A 20,153-nucleotide genomic window follows, 5' to 3' on the forward strand; every position below is an offset into this window, starting at 1 on the left:
ATGTTGAGATATACTTTCATTCTCAACATAATAAAACAGACTGAAACTACCACAAAATACGAAACTATATACAGACTTGCTTTAGCTTTAATTTCTCACCTGACTTCTCCAAAACAGCTATCACTTTGTCAAGTAGCTATAATATGCCTGAAAAAGTCATATTATTTTATAAAGATCTCAAGAGTCCTCCTAATTCCCCCTAAGGAAAGCATTATCATTGACGATTATAGATGGGGTAGTACAGAGTAGGTAACATCACAGCCAAGGCCGCAGAGCTCCTGAATGGCAAAGACAGGGCTGAACCTCGGTCTGTGTAGACTGAAAGCCTCACTCTTTACCACTATGTCTTAGACTTTCTTACATTTTTAGCAAGGGTATGACAGGGGTATCTATGTAAACTGAAAAAAGTCCTTCGTATAAAATGCCAAGAATATTGAATATTTAGAAATAGGCATAAATTCTTATATTTAGCTATAAAATGGCATATAAAAACAAATAATCATATATTAAATATAAAATAAACCTGGAAAGGCCGGGCATGGTGGCTCAAGCCTGTAATCCCAGCACTTTGGGAGGCCGAGGCGGGTGGATCACAAGGTCAAGAGATCAAGACCATCCTGGTCAACATGGTGAAACCCCATCTCTACTAAAAATACAAAAACATTAGCTGGGCATGGTGGTGCATGCCTGTAATCCCAGCTACTCAGAAGGCTGAGGCAGGAGAATTGCCTGAACCCAGGAGGCGGAGGTTGTGGTGAGCCAAGATTGCGCCATTGCACTCCAGCCTGGGCAACAAGAGCGAAACTCCGTCTCAAAATAAATAAATAAATAAATAAATAAATAAATAAATAAATAAATAAAATAAAATAAAATAAACCTGGCAAAGACACAACTAAAAAAGAAAATTTCAGGCCAATATCCCTGATAAACATTGATGTGAAAATCTTCAATAAAATACTCGCAAACTGAATCCAACAGCACATCAAGATGCTTATCCATCACGATCAAGTCAGCTTCATCCCTGGGATGTAAGGCTGATTCAACATACACAAATCAATAAATGTAATCCATCATATAAACAGAATCAAAGACAAAAACCAGACGATTATCTCAACAGATGCAGAGAAGACCTTCAACAAAATTCAACAACCCTTCATGCTAAAAACTCTCAATAAACTAGGTATTAATGGAACTTATCTCAAAATAATAAGAGCTATTTATGACAAACCCACAGTCAATACCATACTGAATGTGCAAAAACTGGAAGCATTCCCTTTGAAAAGTGGCACAAGACAAGGATGCCCTCTCTCACCATTCCTATTCAACATAATATTGGAAGTTCTGGCCAGGGCAATCAAGAAAGAAAAAGAAATAAAGGGTATTCAAATAGATAAAGAGGAAGTAAGATTGTCTCTATCTGCAGATGACATTATTGTATATTTAGAAGACCCCATCGTCTCAGCCCAAAATCTCCTTCAGCTGATAAGCAACTTCAGCAAAGTCTCAGGTTACAAAATCAATGAGCAAAAATCATAAGCATTCCTATACAACAATAACAGAGAGCCAAATCATGAGCAAACTCCCATTCACAATTGCCACAAAGAGAATAAAATACCTAGAAATACAACTAACAAAGGATGTGAAGGACCTCTTCAAGAAGAACTACAAACCACTGCTCAAGGAAATAAAAGAGGACACAATCAGATGGAAAAACATTCCATGCTCATGGTTGGGAAGAATCAATATCGTGAAAATGGCCATAATGCCCAAAGTAATCTATAGATTCCGTGCTATTCCCATCAAGCTACCATTGACTTTCTTCACAGGACTGGAAAAAACCACCTTATATTTCATGTGGAACTAAAAAAGAGCCTGCATAGCCAAGATAATTCTAAGAAAAAAAAAATGACAACAAACAAAGCTAGAGGCATCATGCTACCTGAATTCAAACTATACTACAAGGTTACAGTAACCAAAACAGCATGGTACTGGTACCAAAACAGATATGTGGACCAATGGAATAGAACAGAGGCCTCAGAAATAACACTACACACCCACCTACAACCATCTGATCATTGACAAATATGACCAAAGCAATGGGGAAAGGACTCCCTATTTAATAAATGGTATTGGGAAAACTGGCTAGCCACATACAGAAAGCTGAAATTACACCTTACACCTACAAAAATTAATTCAAGATGGACTAAAGATTTAAACAAAAGATCTAACACCATAAAAACTCTAGGAGAAAACCTAGGCAGCACCATTCAGGACATAGGCATGGGCAAAGAATTCATGACTAAAACACCAACAGCAATGGCAACACAGACAAATACGATCTAATTAAACTAAAGAGCTCCTGCACAGCAAAAGAAACTATCATGGGATAGGCAACCTACAGAATGGGAGAAAATTTTTGCAGTGTACCCATCTGACAAAAGGCTAATATTCAGAATCTACAAAGAACTTAAATTTGCAAGAAAAAAAAATCCTATCAAAAAGTAGGCAAAAGATATAAACAGATACTTCTCAAAAGGAGACATTTATGCAACCAATAAACATGAAAAAATGCTCATCATTGCTGGTCATTAGAGAAATGCAAATTAAAACCACATTGAGATACCATCTCATGCCAGTTAGAATGGCAATCATTAAAAAGTCAGAAGACAACAGATGCTGGAGAGGATGTGGAGAAGTAGGAATGCTTTTACACTGTTGGTGGGAGTGTAAATTAGTTCAGCCATTGTGAAGATAGTGACAGTGTGGCAATTCCTCAAGAACCTAGAACTAGAAATACCATTTGACCCAGCAATCCCATTACTGGGTATACACCCAAAGAATTATAAATCGCTCTATTATAAAGACACATAAACACGTATATTTATTGCAGCACTGTTCACAATAGCAAAGACTTGGACCAACTGAAATGCTCATCAATGATAGACTGGATTAAAAAAATGTGGCAAATATACACCGCAGAATACTATGCAGCCATAAAAAAGAATGGTTCATGTCTTTTGCAGGAACATGGATGAAGCTGGAAACCATCATTCTCAGCAAACTCAAAAACAGAAAACTAAACACTGGATGTTCTCACTCAAAAGTGGGAGTTGAACAATGAGAACACATGGACACAAGGAGAGGAACATCACATACCAGGGACTGTTGTGGGGGCAGGGGGCTGGGGGAAGGATAGCATTAGGATAAATACCTAATGTAGATGACGGGGTGATGGATGCAGCCAACTACCGTGGCATGTGTATACCTATGTAACAAACCTGCATGTTCTGCACATGTACACCAGAACTTTAAAGTATAATAAAAAAAAATTAAGCCTGATTCATACATTTGACTCTCTTAATTTTTAATTGAAATGAAGAAGAACCACAGGTTGGGAATTAGTTTTATCTGAAAATAGACATTTATACATATACATATACTTTATTTCATTGTGCTTTGTGATTTTTAATGCCTTAATCAGAAATATATATTGTCAGTAAAAATGGCTGAAGTACAGAAGATATTTAAGAAGTGTTGACAGTATCTTCTTTTTTGTGTTAGACTGTATTCATTCATTCAATATTTATATTAAACACCTGTTTTATTTAAAATGCAGAGTTAAGTTCTAAAGACATGAAAAGAAATTTAAAAAATTTAAAAATTAATTAAAATAATTAAAACAATCTCAATTTTCTCACACATTCCAGTGAAAGAAAAACATAAGATTAACTGAAACCTATTGTAGGTTTCAAATAATAATTCAAATAATTAAACATAAAATTAATTCAAACCTATTGTAGGTTTCAAATACTAAGGGCTGTGACAACTCCTAAAATGGAAGACTTTAGTGTCAGTGAGGTGCCATCCAACAATATGTGGAAGCAAATGAAGGCAGGATACTGGGTGGCTCCTATGACAGAGGCACTAAGGATAAATGGGGTACGTGGAAGGAGAAAAGTGGGTGGAGGTCTGATTTGTACATGAGGGAGCCACCAAGATGTCCTTCAGCAGGTGAATGAATAAACAATCTGTATTATATCTAAAAAATGGAATATTGGTCAGCATTAAAAATTAACGTGCCATCAAGCCATGAAAAGACACAGAGGAAACCTAACTGCATATTACTAAGCAAAAAAAAGCCAATGTGAAAAGGCTACATACTTCATTCATCTGACTGTATGACATTCTGACAGTAAAACGATCAGTAGTTTCCAGGAATCAGAGGGATATGGGGGAATGAATAGGCAGAACACAGAGGATTTTTAGGATGTGTTCCGAGACCCCCAGTGGATACCTGAAACCTCAAATAGTATTCAGCCCTATATGTACTAAGCTTTTTCCTATATATACACATTACCTATGATAAAAGTTTAATTTATAATTCAAGCAATTTATAAATTATGATGAGATTAGCAATAACACCTAATAATAAAATAGAACAATTATAACGATATGCCAGCATTGCTACTCTTGAGCTTTAGGGCTTTAAGTAAAACAAGGGTTACCTGAACACAAGCACTGTGATACCACAATGGTCGCTCTGATCATCAAGATGGCTATTAAGTGCCTAATGGGCAGGTAGCTTATTCAGTGTGGATACACTGGACAAAAGGAAGATTCATGTCCAGAGCAGAACAGATTTCATCATGCAACTGAGAATGGGACACAATTTAAAACTTACACATTGTTTTATTTCTGACATTTTCCATTTAATATATTTGAATCTTGGTTGATATCAGATAAATGAACTTGTGGAAACTGAAACTGCAGATAAGGAGGGACTGCTGTATACAGGATACTATAACGATGAATACATGTCATTATACACATTGATCCAAACACACAGCGTATATAAAAACAAGAGTGAACCCTACTGTATAACTATGAACTTTGGGCAATAATGCTGTATCAATACAGGTTTATCAACTCTAAAAAAAGTATCATTTTGATGTGGGATGGTGATAGTGGGGAAGGCTATAGGTATCTGGGGGTGCATATATGCAAACCATATTTTCCACTTAGTTTTGTACTGAAACTAGGACCTTCCTTAAAATCCAACTCATTTTTTTTTTTTTTAAAGAAAACATTAAAAAAGAAACTCCAAATAACAAACAATTGCTATTATGGTATATCAGCCTTTGTTAATGAAACTTTATGAGACTGTTAAACTAAGATATAAAAGTAGTATAAATGGTGTTTGTAACAGGGTACATTAATATACGTATCTGATATAATCATAAAAATAACTGACATCATCTTCTGTCTCAGAGGGAAGAGAGCTAGTAGTCAGGAAGTGCTTAAGGACTCCTTCAAAAATAAGACTATTAATTTGTGCTTCGATAAAACTTTGTGACATTACCATGAGGTTTAAAATTCGTAGTCACTGAAGTTAAGCAAAGCTTTTCCAGAAAAGACAAACACAATTTGCAGTTGAAATAAACTGCATTTTGATATAAATATGATGTTGAACATGCTGTTAACTGGAAAACAAAGAAACAGAAGTTCTAGGTTAGGACAGAGGGAAACACTGGCAGACAGTGGCTGAAGAATAAGTAGAGATCTAAAATGAAATCAAAAGGAATAATACTTGAAATCACAAAGAGACCACAACTGCCATGCCACATGCCAGGCCAGAAAATGGCTAAAGAGATCTCAACCAAAAACAGGAAAATTGTAGCGGAGTAATGTAACATGCTTGCTTACGCTGGCTGAAAAAAAAAGGCAGGAAGTGGGTAGAAGTGTCAAGAAGGAAACTTTTCTATTTATAGTGTTCAAAGACAAAGCACATTTCAAAAGGCAATAAATATTTGAGAAATACTTTCTTTTTAAGAAAATCTAGGCTGAGCGAGGTGGTTCATGCCTGTAATTCCAGCACTTTGGGAAGCTGAGGCGGGCAGATCACTGGAGGTCAGGACTTCAAGACCATCCTGGCCAACACAGCAAAATTCTGTCTCTACTTAAAACACAAAAATTAGCTGGGTGTGGTGGTAGGCCCCTGTAATCCCAGCTACTTGGGAGGCTGAGGTAGGAGAATCACTTGAACCTGGGAGGCAGAGGTTAAAGTGAGCTGAGATCGCACCACTGCACTCCAGCCTGTGCAACAAGAGTGAAACTCTGTCTCAGAGAGAGAGAGAGAGAGAGAGAGAGAGAGAGAGAGAGAGAGAGAGAGAGAGAAGGAAAGTCTATAAATAGATTTAATTATAGTGTTTTAGCTATTAATGCAAATTCTAAGACAAATAAAGGTATGTTATGTTTAAAATAGAGATTTTTTTGATACTTGTCAATGACAAAATAAATAAAATCAATAAAAAATAGATGTGAAAATTTCAGCTACTTAATTTTTTTTTTTTTTTTTTTTTTTTTTTTTTTTTTGAGATGGAGTCTCACTCTGTTGCCATGCTGGAGTACAGTAGTGTGATCTCAGCTCACTGCAACCTCTGCCTCCCAGGTTCAAGCAATTCTCCTGCCTCAGCCTCCCCAGTAGCTGAGACTACAGGCACGTGCCACCATGCTCACTGTATTTTTAGTAGAGACGGGTTTCACCATGTTGAGCGGGATGATCTCAATCTCTTGATCTTGCGATCTGCCCACCTCGGCCTCCCAAAGTGCTGGGATTACAGGTCTGTGCCAGGCCCTCAGCTACTTAATTTTAAAAGTAGGCAATGCTTTCTTTGAAAAGGCTTTGCTGAAAATATATTTTCAAAGAAATATTATTTGAGTTGTTTTATGAATAAGACTAACACATGTCTTCTTAGTAATCACAGCACACAAATCCACCCCTCCAAGGCCTCTATGGTACCTTTTGGCCCGGCATTGCCTCAAGTGCTATATTAACTGAGCACATGAAGAGCTTCAGATGCTTTTAGAGATAGGAAAGAATTGTCACGTGGTTCTGGTGAACTACGAAGTTCACAATCTAGTTGAGGAGATAGGACCAACACCCACAACAACTAAGGAAAAATGGAAAATAGAGTAGAACTAAGTGCTACACTGAGTGGTAGTGATTAGGATTGTATAGGACTGCAAGAGTGTGAAATCAATGTGAGCCAGAATAATAGGAAAGGTTTGGGGAAAAGGCTACCTGGCCCTAGGCCTGAAAACAGGACTAAGATTTTGGTAGGTAGAGCAAGGGGAAGCAAGGAATCACAAGAGAGACTTATAACATGAAATAAGTCAGTTAAGAAGTAGTGCGGTGGTGATGCTGCTCATGAGATGGGAAAAAAAAAAGTGTGGTTAGGGTACGGGCCATTCATAAACTACTACAGGACTAATGGTTTAAGATTACTCTCATATTATTTTCTTATTGCTCAATTTTTCTTTCTGTATATAACTTTAATCCATAAAATTCAGCAAAGTAACAAAAACTAGGTAGCTTAAAAGAAGAGAAATTTACTGTTTCACAATTCTCAATGCTTAAAGTCCAAAATCAAAGATCCCGTAGGATCAGGCTCCCTCTGAAACTTGTAGGGAGAATCCTCCTTGCCTCTCCTGCTGAGGGTGTTAGCAGTATCTTTCTTTTTCTGAAGAGGGAGAATTTGTTTCCTATCTCTCTCCTAGCTTTTGGCAACGACTGAAAATCCTGTAATTCCTTGCCTTGTGGATGTATCACTCCTGCCTCTGCTTCCGGTCGTCTTCACATGGCTTCTTCTCCCTGTGAACCTTCACATTGTTTTCCCTCTGTGCATGTCTGCAGCCAAATTTCCTTCTTCTTATGAGAACACCAGTTATATTGGATTAGTATGACCTCATCTTAACTAATGTATTTGCAACAATCGATTCCCAAATTAGGCCATGATCTGAGGTACTAGAAGTTAGGACTTCAATATATCTTTTGTGGGAGGAGATAAAATTCATCCCATAACAGGCTTTAGTATATGTACCTATAAAATCAATTTTGGATTAGATGCAGTAAATCTTAACTATTTTTCAGGGCATGTATTCCTTTGACAAAGTGATGAAAACTGTGGACATCTGACCCAGAGAAAGGCATACCTACACAATATTTTGCACACTATCAGGATGATCATAGACCCTTTGATCCTCATCCACTGAATCCCTAGGAGAGATGCACCCCAAGGAAAGAATGTCATCATGGAAGGAAGGCTTTTAGTTTCTCTCAGATGAAACATCCTCTGAGCATCCTACAAATGTAGCTCCTAAAGAACATATGTAATGATCAGAGCCTGGTACAGTGCTGTTAAGCTTTCTTGAATGAATGAAACTGAAACTACTGAGTGTAACTGAACATTCCTACTCTGGAAGCCCCAGCAAGGCCTCATGAGTCAGAATCCACTGGTATGAAATAAAAACTTGATACCAATGTGTTTGGAAAGCTGGGGCTGGCAAATTCCTCCTTCCTCTCAGTTCTTGACCACAGCCAAAAATATAAACCCATGTAATTAGTACTGACCTCCCATGCAACTCTGTCCAATCCAGTTCTCCGTCCCTTTTTTTTCTGCTGCTCCCCTCTTTCTCCATCCTTTTGTCTAGAGAACAACATCTTTCCCTCTAAGCCTCAGCCTCCCAGAGTCACTGCTGCCTCTGCAACCTCCAGATGTGAGGTGAAGGACCACCTTGCTCCTTGATTCTGCTTCCAAACTATAGCTTCCTATGATTCCATAAACCCCCTTTTCCTTTGAAGTTCACGCCATGCCACTATGCCTCTATCATGCCCCTTTATCACTGTCATCTATGTACCATAGACTGGTAAATACTGGTTGAATGGTTAACTCTGAATAATTGACTGGTTCAATAAAAGCTGTTTTCTTGGTCACTCTTTTTATTTGAGGCTATGGTGCGAGGCTGGCTACATTTCTTTCTATACCTTTTCCTAGTAGGATCTTGGTGAAGTGTCCATGGAGAACTAAACAGAAACCCCAGTTTCCTCACAACTCCTTGGTCTTCTAAGTGACTTAAACTTCCCTTCACCTACTTCAACCATACAAATCAGATCTAGAACCGCTCTATGTCTGACCACAACTTTGTATGCATTTAGCTGTCTCAGGCCCTACCTCACCCAATCCCTTGATACACTGAATTTTCCCTAATCTTTTCCCGGCTGTGCTTCCCTCTTTATACATCTTAAACCACTATTTTAAAATACACTCAACACTCTCCACCCTCCTGTCTCCCTTCAGTCCTGCCTAATTCATTTGGAAGCAGGCCTAAGTGGAAGCCTGGATCACAATCTCCTTTTTTTTGAGGCCTCGTGCCACTTCCAGTGCTTCTCTCTGTAGGATCTTCGACAGCTACACATGGCTTTCCTTGGCTCTTGATGAGCTATCTTTATCACATCTCCAAGTCGTTTCCCATAAACCACTAACCCTACTCTGCCTCATTCACAGTGGATGACCTCGCTTCCTCCTTTATGGAATTCGTCCATTTTCTGTCTTCTCCACCTATGAACTGGATTACTTGTGAAAGTACTCTAGTGCTTTCTTCCTGAATCAGCACCAGCTTCTCATTCCTGTTCCACAGCCAGTCTTCCACAGGACTCCAGACCCAGTTCTCTTCTTCTGCCTCTAGGCCCTTACTTCCTCAATCATTTTACTCAAAAAATAATTTTCTAGAGGTTTACTATGCCCTGGGACCAACTCTAGATGCTGGTGTATGGGAGGGAAACCGCGACAGACAAAATCCCGTCTCTCACTGGGGAGCAGGGACTGGGGTGGGTGTGAAGAACAGATAATAAACAAGCGAAAGCTTCAAAACAAGGTATTTTCTTTTTTCATAGATCCATAGATCTCTCTTTTTTTTTAGACAGGGTCTTGCTCTGTCACCCATGCTCTGGAGTGCAGTGGCACGATCATGGCTCATTGCAGCCTTGACCTCCTGGGCTAAAATGCTTCTCCCACTTAAGACTTGCGAGTAGCTGGGACTACAGGCACAAGCCACTACACCCAGCTAATTTTTATTTTTTGTAGAAATGGGGCTTCACTACGTGTCCCAGACTGGTCTCAAACTCCTAGGCTCAAGCAATTCTCCCGTCCTGCCCTCCCAACGTTCTGGGATTACAGTTGTGAGCCACCATGCCTGGCCTTTTCATAAATCTAATTCATGGAACAGGATTGGGAAAGCTAGTGCTGATTCTTGAAGCAGAAATTCAGGCTGGTTTGAGAAGTAAACCTCTCCACCAGTTCTGCCCTGCCACCAGTGTCTAAAGACAGCCATCCAACCTTCGTCGCCCCTGTACTGTTCTCTAGCTACATCTTCTTCCTTACTTAGCTGACATTTAAAGATGACTCTATACATGCTACCTTCATTTTTTTAAATTTAGTTATCTTTTCAGTTGAATAAGTAATGCATGTATTACGAATAACAACAACAAAACAACAAAAAGCTGAAGAAAAGACTCCTGTACTTCTTAACTGTCTCGTCACTCTTTAACCCACCACAATCCAGCTTCTGCTCAACCAGTCCACTGAATCCACTCTGGCAAGGGTAACCAATGACTGTCCTTCCACAGTGCCAAACATTAGTGGACTTTTCCAGCCTTGTATTACCCCCTGACCTTCTTCTCTCTGCTTGGCTCAGGCTCTTCTCTGGGGTTACAACACACGCTAAGCTCTTATTTGGCTTTTTCTCCTCTGGTGCCTCTTAAATGCTGATGTTAAACCCAGAGTTTCACCTTTGCCCATGTTCTCTTTCCATAGGTACCCACCTTATGTAATAGGACCATATAATTTTTATGATCCTAATGTGATATCTTTGAGAGTGAAAAAGGACAAATAATTACTATTCTGGGATAACAGGTATAAACCAAGACTATCCCAAATAATCTTTGATATATAGTCACCCTCTTCTTTGGAGGTGGCATCAATGGTTTTGGTTTTAACAAACACCTGTTAATCATTTGGAAAACTAAATCTGTAGCCTTGATATTGACATTTAACTTTGTTATAATTTCCTATAAATATCTCAAACCCAGCAAAGTCAAAACCCAGTTAATTATTAACATTCCTAAAATTTCTTAATCCTTGTATTTTCTGTCCAAGTTATAAATATTACCCAGTCACTCATACCTCCAAGCTAGGGATCTTCTAGCTTCCATTTCTCCCTCTCCTATCATATTTAATCACTAAATCATGCTAATTTTAGCTCTAAATAGTTCTCTGATCCACTGTTTTTCTCCTGAACTACCATCATGACTATTATCTGATGCCCTTGCTCTTGTCTCCTTCAACTTCATCTTCCACAATGCTGCTAAATTGATCTAACAGTGATCACATTTCTGCTTTGGACATTTCATTAGCTCCCTATCAATTACCATAGAAAGATTGTCATCATGACCCTCCTGTTTCTTTCTTTAGTCTCATAACCTGCTGCTCGTCTCTCTCTCCCTTTGTACTCTAATAACCAAACAGCTTGTAGAAACACATTCATATACATATCCCCAAAAAACTGTTTTCCACTTACGGGCCTTTGTTCATGCTGTTCCTTCTACCTAGTATGCAGATCCTCTTATCTGGCTTGCCAACACCTGCACAATTTTCTCTATTCACTCACAGCAGCCCAGCGGGAAGCTAGGTGCCTCTCCTTAAGTTTCACACTACCTGTCCACATCCCAACTATAGCACCAAGTATGTTCATTTGAAATTATTTATGTTAGTCTGCCCTAGTAGTTGGTAAGCTTTCTGAGGACAGGAGCAGTGATCTGCAAATTCCTGACAAATATTCATTCTGTCTTTAGGATATCTTATCCACTGTCGTAAACTTAAATAACAAAATTAAAATAAGTTAGACTAAATATTGAAACAAATAAATGACTTCATTACTTCTGTATGTTTCCACATTTTATAAAGTTATCAGTAAAAAGATAAAAAAATGTGTAAGGACCTCAGCTGCCAAAAAATTTGCCATGTTTTATAAAATGATAAAAGTAGGTCTTAGAATAGTAGACAGGATGATTAAATTAAAAATATACAGTAGTAATGTGCCAAAGTCAAAAAAGAGCAAATTGTAAACTGTTTACAATTACAGAAAATCATAATACTTTTCAGCAGTTGTTTGATTTGGAAAGTTTTGCAAAAACATTATCCAAAGCATTTTTTTTTCTACAAGAGGTTTCTCATTCCTTTTATTATTTATATTAAAAATACAACTTAGAGATTAGTATTGAATATCATAAAACCCAGCATCCATCAAATCTACTCATATATTTTTCTCTACTTTCCCAATGTCTCCTCTTATGACTTCCATGTTCTTAAATGATTAGATCTGGCTCAGAAGGAAGAAACTTTCACTTTGTCTGTCAAAACCTAAACTATTTGACCTTCGAGGCATAGAACAGAATCTACAATTTTTGGATAAAATGTGGTGTTTCTGTCACTTTTTAAAGTAATTTTGAGAAATTTAAAAAAAAAAGTATAATCTAAAATTTTAAAGGAAATTAGTGTTACCAGAGGCATAACAAGAGCATCTGGCACAACTAGTATTCGATGAACAAATAAAGAGAACCACATAACAGTTTAACAGTCACAATTATAAATGCCTCTAATTAGTATATGTTCTTCTGACAAAGTCTTACTTTATGTTAGCTTCCTATTTCCTAATTCAATCACATAATTTTGTGCAATTTTTCCTAATTATATTTTAGCTTAGAAGTTTTATTATGTGAATTTTTGATTACTTCTCTGAGATGGAAAACAATATGAGGTATTTTGAAATTTAAAATACATACTGAGAGGCAGGGTGCAGTGGCTGACACCTGTATAAATCCCAGCATTTTGGGAGGCCGAGGTGGGCAGATCACGAGGTCAGGAGATTGAGACCAGCCTGACTAACATGATGAAACCCTGCCTCTACTAAAAATACAAAAAATTAGCCAGGCGTGATGGCATGCATCTGTAGTCCCAGCTACTCAGGAGTCTGAGGCAGGAGAATTGCTTGAACCTGTGAGGCGGAGGTTGCAGTGAGCCGAGATTGTGCCACTGCATTCTAGCCTGGGCGACAGAGCCAGCAAGTCTCTGTCTCAAAAAATAAAATAAAATAAAATAAAATAAAATAAAATACACACTTATATTTTCTTCAAGCTAAGGACTATGAGACGATTTGAAAGGGCTAGGCACTGGCTTTCTGGCTATTGCAGGCACCCTAACATAGATCTGAGGAGATGAGAACACATCTACAATTCAGCACTATATTGAGAAATACATTTTTCTAAAATCTAACTGGGAGAAAGTTAAAATACCTTTAAATGTTAATAATTTTTTTTTTAATTAGCAAAATGTTGATATTATAAAAATAACTCCACTCTCCTGACAAACATCCTTGAATATTCCCTACCTGTCAGAAGGTGGAGCTCTAAACATATCTCAAACACTGGCTTTTACATACGCATTTCACAACTGTGTGTAACAACGAGATTAAAGCAGGAGTAAAATCTTTAGAAAAATGGTTCTGAAGAATATTCTAATTCTCTCAGGATAACTCACATCTCCCAGTGTGTACACAGTTAACCAGCAAAAGAGATGTTTAGTATATTCCTTTGAAATTTCAGTATATTACCCTACTATAAAACTTGAGGTATATGTAAATCAAATAATAAAATACCCAGTCTATTTAAAAGGCAAAACATTTTTAAAAATCAGGAGTACCTAGTCAAATGTAGGCAAGGTCATTAACACTTACGAGCATCTCGGATGTAGAGTAACATGGCTACGAAGATATAATCTACCAAACCCAGGCTGAGGCCGTCTGCAAACAAGGCATCCCAGACCACCAGAAGGTCCTGTAGGGGAAACTCTCGTCCAAACAGCAGGCGCACCCACCTTCTGGAAAGAAACAAAAAAAAATTCAGAAGACAGTACTTTTGAGAGTAATGTGTAGAGTGATCATTTTCTCAAGTAACTGTGAAAAACTATTAACTGAACACAGTGAGCAAATATTATATATCAAAAATATATAGTAAGATCTAAATTCTGAGCTTTCAAATGAATTTTATAATTGTATAACTAGGCCATAATCATTAAATGCTATTATATACACAAGTATTACATTTGAAAAAAGTCAAAATCTTTCATATTTAACAGAAATCACAAATTCCCAAAAGGTGAAGAGAAAATGAATGTTTAGTAGTCTGGTAGTTGCTTTCACAGGTAAGGCTGTAAGTTAAAAATAAAATTTTCTAAAATTTCATGATCTCTACTGATTTTCTGTGGTTGTTAACTGCCTTTTTGCAAATGTTTATATGACAAATCCTATACAAACTTAGAAAACTGCATTCTCACATCTTGCTTCTATTTAAAATAATTCATTTTAAAATTAAGTGTGGGGAAAAAGCCAGTAGATACCTATTTTTTTGGTCAAGCATAGGTAGTCATTTTAAACGAAAGATACAGTCATACTAAATTTTTTTAGCTTTGCAACAGATATACCTGATCAATAAGGCTATCTTTCTAGGAGTGCTTTTCAAACTTATTTCTATTACCTTGAAAATAAATATGCCACCGAGTAAACATAAGCAGCTAATAAGAATACCAAGCAACATCTGTATACAATTGTACATCATAATGACACTTTAGACTTTCAATAAATGCTGAAGTATTCATATCTAATTCTTATTAGAAAAAATTGATGTTTTTATTCATTTACTTCCAATTTTATATAACATGGCTACAATTTCCTTAAATAAGTCTTTTTCTAAGGACTTCAGCTAGAATTCTACATGATTCTAGCACATAGCAAAGAATTAAAAAGTCTAAATTTCTAGTATCATCGAGTTGTATAGAATAAAATAAATTCTTTAAAAATTAAGAGATGTTACTTCTATCTAAAATTAGAAACCAAATATAACCATCTGTGGGGTTGAAGAAAGGCAAAACAAATTCAAATACTTTCCTCAAAGAGTAATATATTTAAGGAGGAATCAAAGAAGTGACAAAATACTGTATACTCACGAATATGTATCATAGTTTATTAGGAACCATGTGATTGAATACTTAAGTTTTTTAAATTCACATTACCAAATTAACCAATAGAATAATCAGATTATATTTTCAACTTCAATTACTCAGTTTTTCAGTATAAAAAATTTAAATGCCCAATATTTATCTTTTAAAAAATGTTACAGTATCTCTTACCATTTTTATCTGCCTTTCAATTTTTACTCCACTGCTATTAATAAAATGGGGTGATTAGCACAAATTTTTTTTGGTCTAATATGACAGGGTTTATTTACATGGCATAGGGAAAAAAAATACTTCTCCATACATTTCTAATTCTTTCAAATTATATAAGCTAATATTTACAATTCCAAGAAGTACAAAAACATCTCTAAATTAAATAGGCTGCTATTCTTAATTACAAAGAATTAACTAATCTTGCAAAGAGTATCAGGGGAACCAGAGATGGGTACAGCAAAAAAGTCCATGAACTAAACCATTTTGGGTCCCTGTTCAAAAGATTTTTAACGGATACAAATGTTTGCATTCAAACATTTAGAATGTGGTTACAGTTATTTGGCTGACACAACTGCAAGAAAAATCCATCAATGAGGAAAATGGATGATGGTTAATACACAACTACAGTTAAGAATACAACCTAGCCAGGCGCGGTGGCTCAAGCCTGTAATCCCAGCACTTTGGGAGGCCGAGGCGGGTGGATCATGAGGTCGAGAGATCGAGACCATCCTGGTAAACATGGTGAAACCCCATCTCTACTAAAAGTGCAAAAAATTAGCTGGGCATGGTGGCACGTGCCTGTAATCCCAGCTACTCAGGAGGCTGAGGCAGGAGAATTGCCTGAGCCCAGGAGGCGGAGGTTGCGGTGAGCCGAGGTCGCGCCATTGCACTCCAGCCTGGGTAACAAGGGCGAAACTCCGTCTCAAAAAAAAAAAAAAAAAAAAAAAAAAAGAATACAACCTTTTCCCTCTTTTCTTACAGCTCAAATTCTTCTCATTTTCTTATCAGCAATCGCATCTTAGGTTTCATCACAGATAGTGCTTTAGGAATAACAAAAAAACAAAGTAGCCCATTTCTTAGAAATAATTTCCATACCCATTATTTCTACAACAAAGTGCCCATTTATTCCCAAAACTTCTCTTGCATCCTTCTTGACTCTGAAGCTACACACATGCAGCGATTTTCACTGCAGCAGTCAGAAAGGTTAACTGCAAACGTCTAGTAATCTATACTGAATAAGATGCATCTTTACTTTCTGTGTCAAATTGTTCACATATTTAATATCTCCAAAACTACACACAATGCATGTCTTCAGTACTTTTATATTTAATGTGTTATCTACAATGTGCTACTTTATAAATCTTTCATATTGCTTCACTCTTGAAGTACCTTGCCAAGTACACTGCTATAAAATTCCAGGGCAAGGACGAAATTCTGTGTGTGTGTGTGTGTGCATGTGAAAGACAGAAACAGAGAGAAAGTGAGAGAGAGAAAGATCTAGAAAGTTCTTTGTAAAGACCTCCATACACTTTGCTAAGTGCTTTATATATTTACAGAAGTCTTGTTAACCCCACTGTAAAGCCACCTTTACTAAGAAGCAAAGGGATACCTAATCTGGAAGTACAGGCATTGACCTTGCTAGTGGTGGCACAAAAATAATCCAGGAGGCAGAAAAAATACCAAAAACATAAAAGAAAAAAAATTATCATTAGATGCTTAGTAAATACCAAAAACACATAATACCAAAAACATGTAAGAAAAAAATTTATCATTAGATGCCTAAAAAAATAGCAAAAACACGTAAGAAAAAAATTTATCATTAGATGTTTCTTTTATATAAAGACTGTTAATAAGTTGTACATGCAAGGATATTAAAGTAAAATGCTGTCTCTATTTTATATGTAATTATAAGAAAATTAAGGCCAAATTCTCAAAATATTTAAGAAGAAGCATATAACTAATGGAATGCTTTGGGACCAACAATGACCTTATCAATAATTTAATCATTTTATCCTAGTTGGATTTAGTTCTCATATATATTCACAACACACAAATTTCCTGTGCTATTTTGGGCTTTCTTCATTGAGCTTAAAAGCCAAGGAAAAAGGCAGCTCTTTACAGAATGAGTTAGTAATAGAAATTATTTTAGTAAGCTTTTATATTCTTGGAAAGAAAAACTTACTCTAAGAAAGGAGGTCTTGTAAAGAAGTCACTCCTAAAATTAACATGCTTTTATTGTAGTTAAAAACATTTAGCGAGAGTTTAATTTACACTTAAGGGTAGTATTCAACCTTTTCCCCTTAAAAAATAACTTCAGTTTAATTGCTTGATACTATTAATCTTGCTTTATGGATGTTACACCTGCAGACTGCCATGCTCATAACCATATATATTTTATCACTTGTGATAATACAATAATTCATATTTTACCAGATCGACTTAGTAATTAAGATCTGCACAAACAGAAAAGAATATCCGAGGTATTAAATTTAATAATAAACCATCCAAAGAGAGGACAAGTCTCTATGTTTGCATTTATACCATTATTCTCTATTTTAAATTTCTGTGTAATTAAGCTGCTGTTCCCGGGGGATCAGTAACTACTGTTGGTGTTATTGCTTGGTGAATGACCCATGGAAACACCAAGAGAAATTCATTTTTACCCATCAGTTTATGAAAAGAACCAATTTGACTGAGGTTTAAATAAACATAGCCTTAATCCAACTTGGCTGTAGTGAGTTGCATATGGAGAAAGAAAATTAAATCCTAGGTCTTCATTTCCCTATTCTTTTCCATTAATGGCTCTTTAGTGAGATATGGGTACAGTAACCTTACAAGAACAAGTAATGTAGAAATGCTATATTCAATTTAATTTAACAAACATTATAAGGGCATCTTGAGTAACCTGTGATCAAGAAACAATACTAATAGGTGAGCATTCTTACATAAAAGAACAATGTTAGATTTTTGTTCAATGATATCAATTTTGTGTTTTGCTTTCTGTTCACTTGTATTTTTCAAAGCTAACAATTCATTTTAAACAATATCTATTATGGAATAAACACAGAATCCAAGTTCTATATTAGTAGTCAAGAAAAATAACAGCAAGCCAAAAATGTTTATCTCTGTGTTCAGGTACTTCTTTTACTGATTTTAGGCTCTTATATTGGGTTTCTTTGTATGCGGTTCTTTTGAAATTAATACACCTTGAGTTTTCCTTTATATCAACTGTGTGAAAACAGTCTTAAAATTGCAACTAACCACTGGATTTATTATACTTAGGGTCACAAGGCATTCTCATATTTAATTTGAACTTCTTCAGAAAACAAAGTCACTAAAAGATGGGAGCCCAAAATAAGTAATTTTACTCCAATTTTATACTTACTAGTCTTCTAAGGGCTCTGCAGAATACATTATTGGAGGATGCTTACCTGTTTAACTTTTTATCTAGTCAACTATTTCAATTAGGTCTTTTAAAAATATTTGGGATCTGAATGCTTTGAACATATATTTGAATCCTTTAAGCTATCAAACTCTGCTTCAAAAAGAGAAAGAATAGAAACTTTGAATTACTGTGTCTAAAGAATTCCAATTTGCTTTCTAAGTGTTCCTTGTAACCCATGGATTGAACCCAGCTTGAATTTGCAGTACATAGCCTTTTTGGGAACACATGTTAACCTAATTTAACCCCCGCAGAATATGTACATGAACTGCTAAAAGTATATTTTTGACTTCGGGGAAAATGCTTCCTTCCTTTCAGAGGGCAGTACATAGCCCTTTATTAAGGAAGGTTTCTTATTCCAAAAATAAGTTCCTAATAATTACCACCCATTCCTAATGTAATTTATTCTCTTTGGCAAGTGTTTGAAGCTGTTTTGTCAGAACAACTGTAATACGCCTTTGCAAAAATAGTCTGAATGAAAAATAGAGTCTTGTATATCCATGCTTTTCCATGAATATAAGATCATAAAAATGTTGGGTATAGAAGATGACCATAATATGTTTTTGACGCTTGAACATTTTCTCTCTCTCTCTCTCTCTCTCTCTCTCTCATACACACATACCTCTTTCAGATGTATGCCTGCTGTTTGGCTTATTAAGTACACTACTTCAAGGACTGAGTAACTTTCACATGTGTAATTTACCAGGAAATTCCAATAAAGCATGATGGTAACAGTCTAATATAGCTATAGTTGTATCAACAGCATACATTCTCTGTGAGAATCCTTTTGTCCACTCCAACTAGGGAGCAGGTGGAATCTCAGCCTTGACAGGAGAGGATTATGGGGATACACGCCGCTGAGAAGTAACCTCTCTACCCTATCACTTTCTTGGGTTCCACCACAAGTAAGCTACCGGGTAGCTCCTTGAGGAAATTACTTAGAAGCCACTGCTGTGTATGAATTAAATATATAAAGAATTAATGTGCGGTTGTTGATCATGTTGGAAAAATTAATTTTAGCCTTTTTCATGAAAACTGTTTTTTATTCATACCAGAGACAGTTTTTACTTCTAGAAAGTCTGCAAACAGGCTTTGCTCTACCATTTTACCTTCAGAAAAGGAAATTATGATCAAATACATTTTCTAAAATTGCATATAGAGATTTGCTAAAAATAATTACTCCTATCCTCCTCCCTAATCTGAAACTCATTTAAAAAAATAAGACATGTGTGACTATTTTTTCAAACTGTCACAGACATTTCAGATACCAATGGGATGTTAACTATAGTGAATAGCACTTTTCAACTTTCACTGCATACATCTCCTAATACATTTATATACATAGTTGGAAGAACTGACATGAGATGTAACACTGAGTTGAGAAATACCAGAATCTATTGTCAGGGATGAAGGTCATACCACAGTCATTATGCTTCCATAAGCAGTCAATCTCACCACCAACAATTACATTGGAAATAGAATTCCTGTTACTCAAAGGGACATGGGCAAAATCCACAGATGGATACCTATTACGAGAGCCAGAAGGAATCCACTCCTAAAGGGCAGCAGGGGTATCTTACTGCCTTTGACCTTATCTCTAACCTGTAGCTTTAAGTACCCTCTGGGGTTTTCACTGGCTCTCTCTTCCTTCTCTTTTTTCCTACTCCAGAAAGCGCCCTAAACCAGTCCGGCAGCTCAGGGTTTAGGACACTGCTTTGCCCAGGCCTGATGTTTGAAGGTTTCACACCTATTAGTGTTACCGCTCCCAGTTACATTTTCCAGAGATAAAAGCACTGATAAACAAATCTCAG

At 36.4% G+C, this 20,153-nt stretch overlaps 1 protein-coding gene across 13 annotated transcripts in view; it reads right to left on the reverse strand.

Moving 5' to 3' along the window:
* TBC1D5 (TBC1 domain family member 5) overlaps nt 1–20,153 on the reverse strand; it is a 584,223-nt gene that overhangs the window by 171,534 nt on the left and 392,536 nt on the right. For all 13 annotated transcript variants that reach the window (XM_074405700.1, XM_074405701.1, XM_074405702.1 and 10 more), the window contains one exon: nt 13,630–13,772. In XM_074405700.1, the coding sequence (XP_074261801.1) occupies nt 13,630–13,772 (143 nt within the window). The remainder of the gene's footprint in view (nt 1–13,629; nt 13,773–20,153) is intronic.

The sequence above is a fragment of the Saimiri boliviensis genome, chromosome 9, assembly GCF_048565385.1.
Source record: "Saimiri boliviensis isolate mSaiBol1 chromosome 9, mSaiBol1.pri, whole genome shotgun sequence".
Lineage (NCBI taxonomy): Eukaryota > Metazoa > Chordata > Mammalia > Primates > Cebidae > Saimiri > Saimiri boliviensis.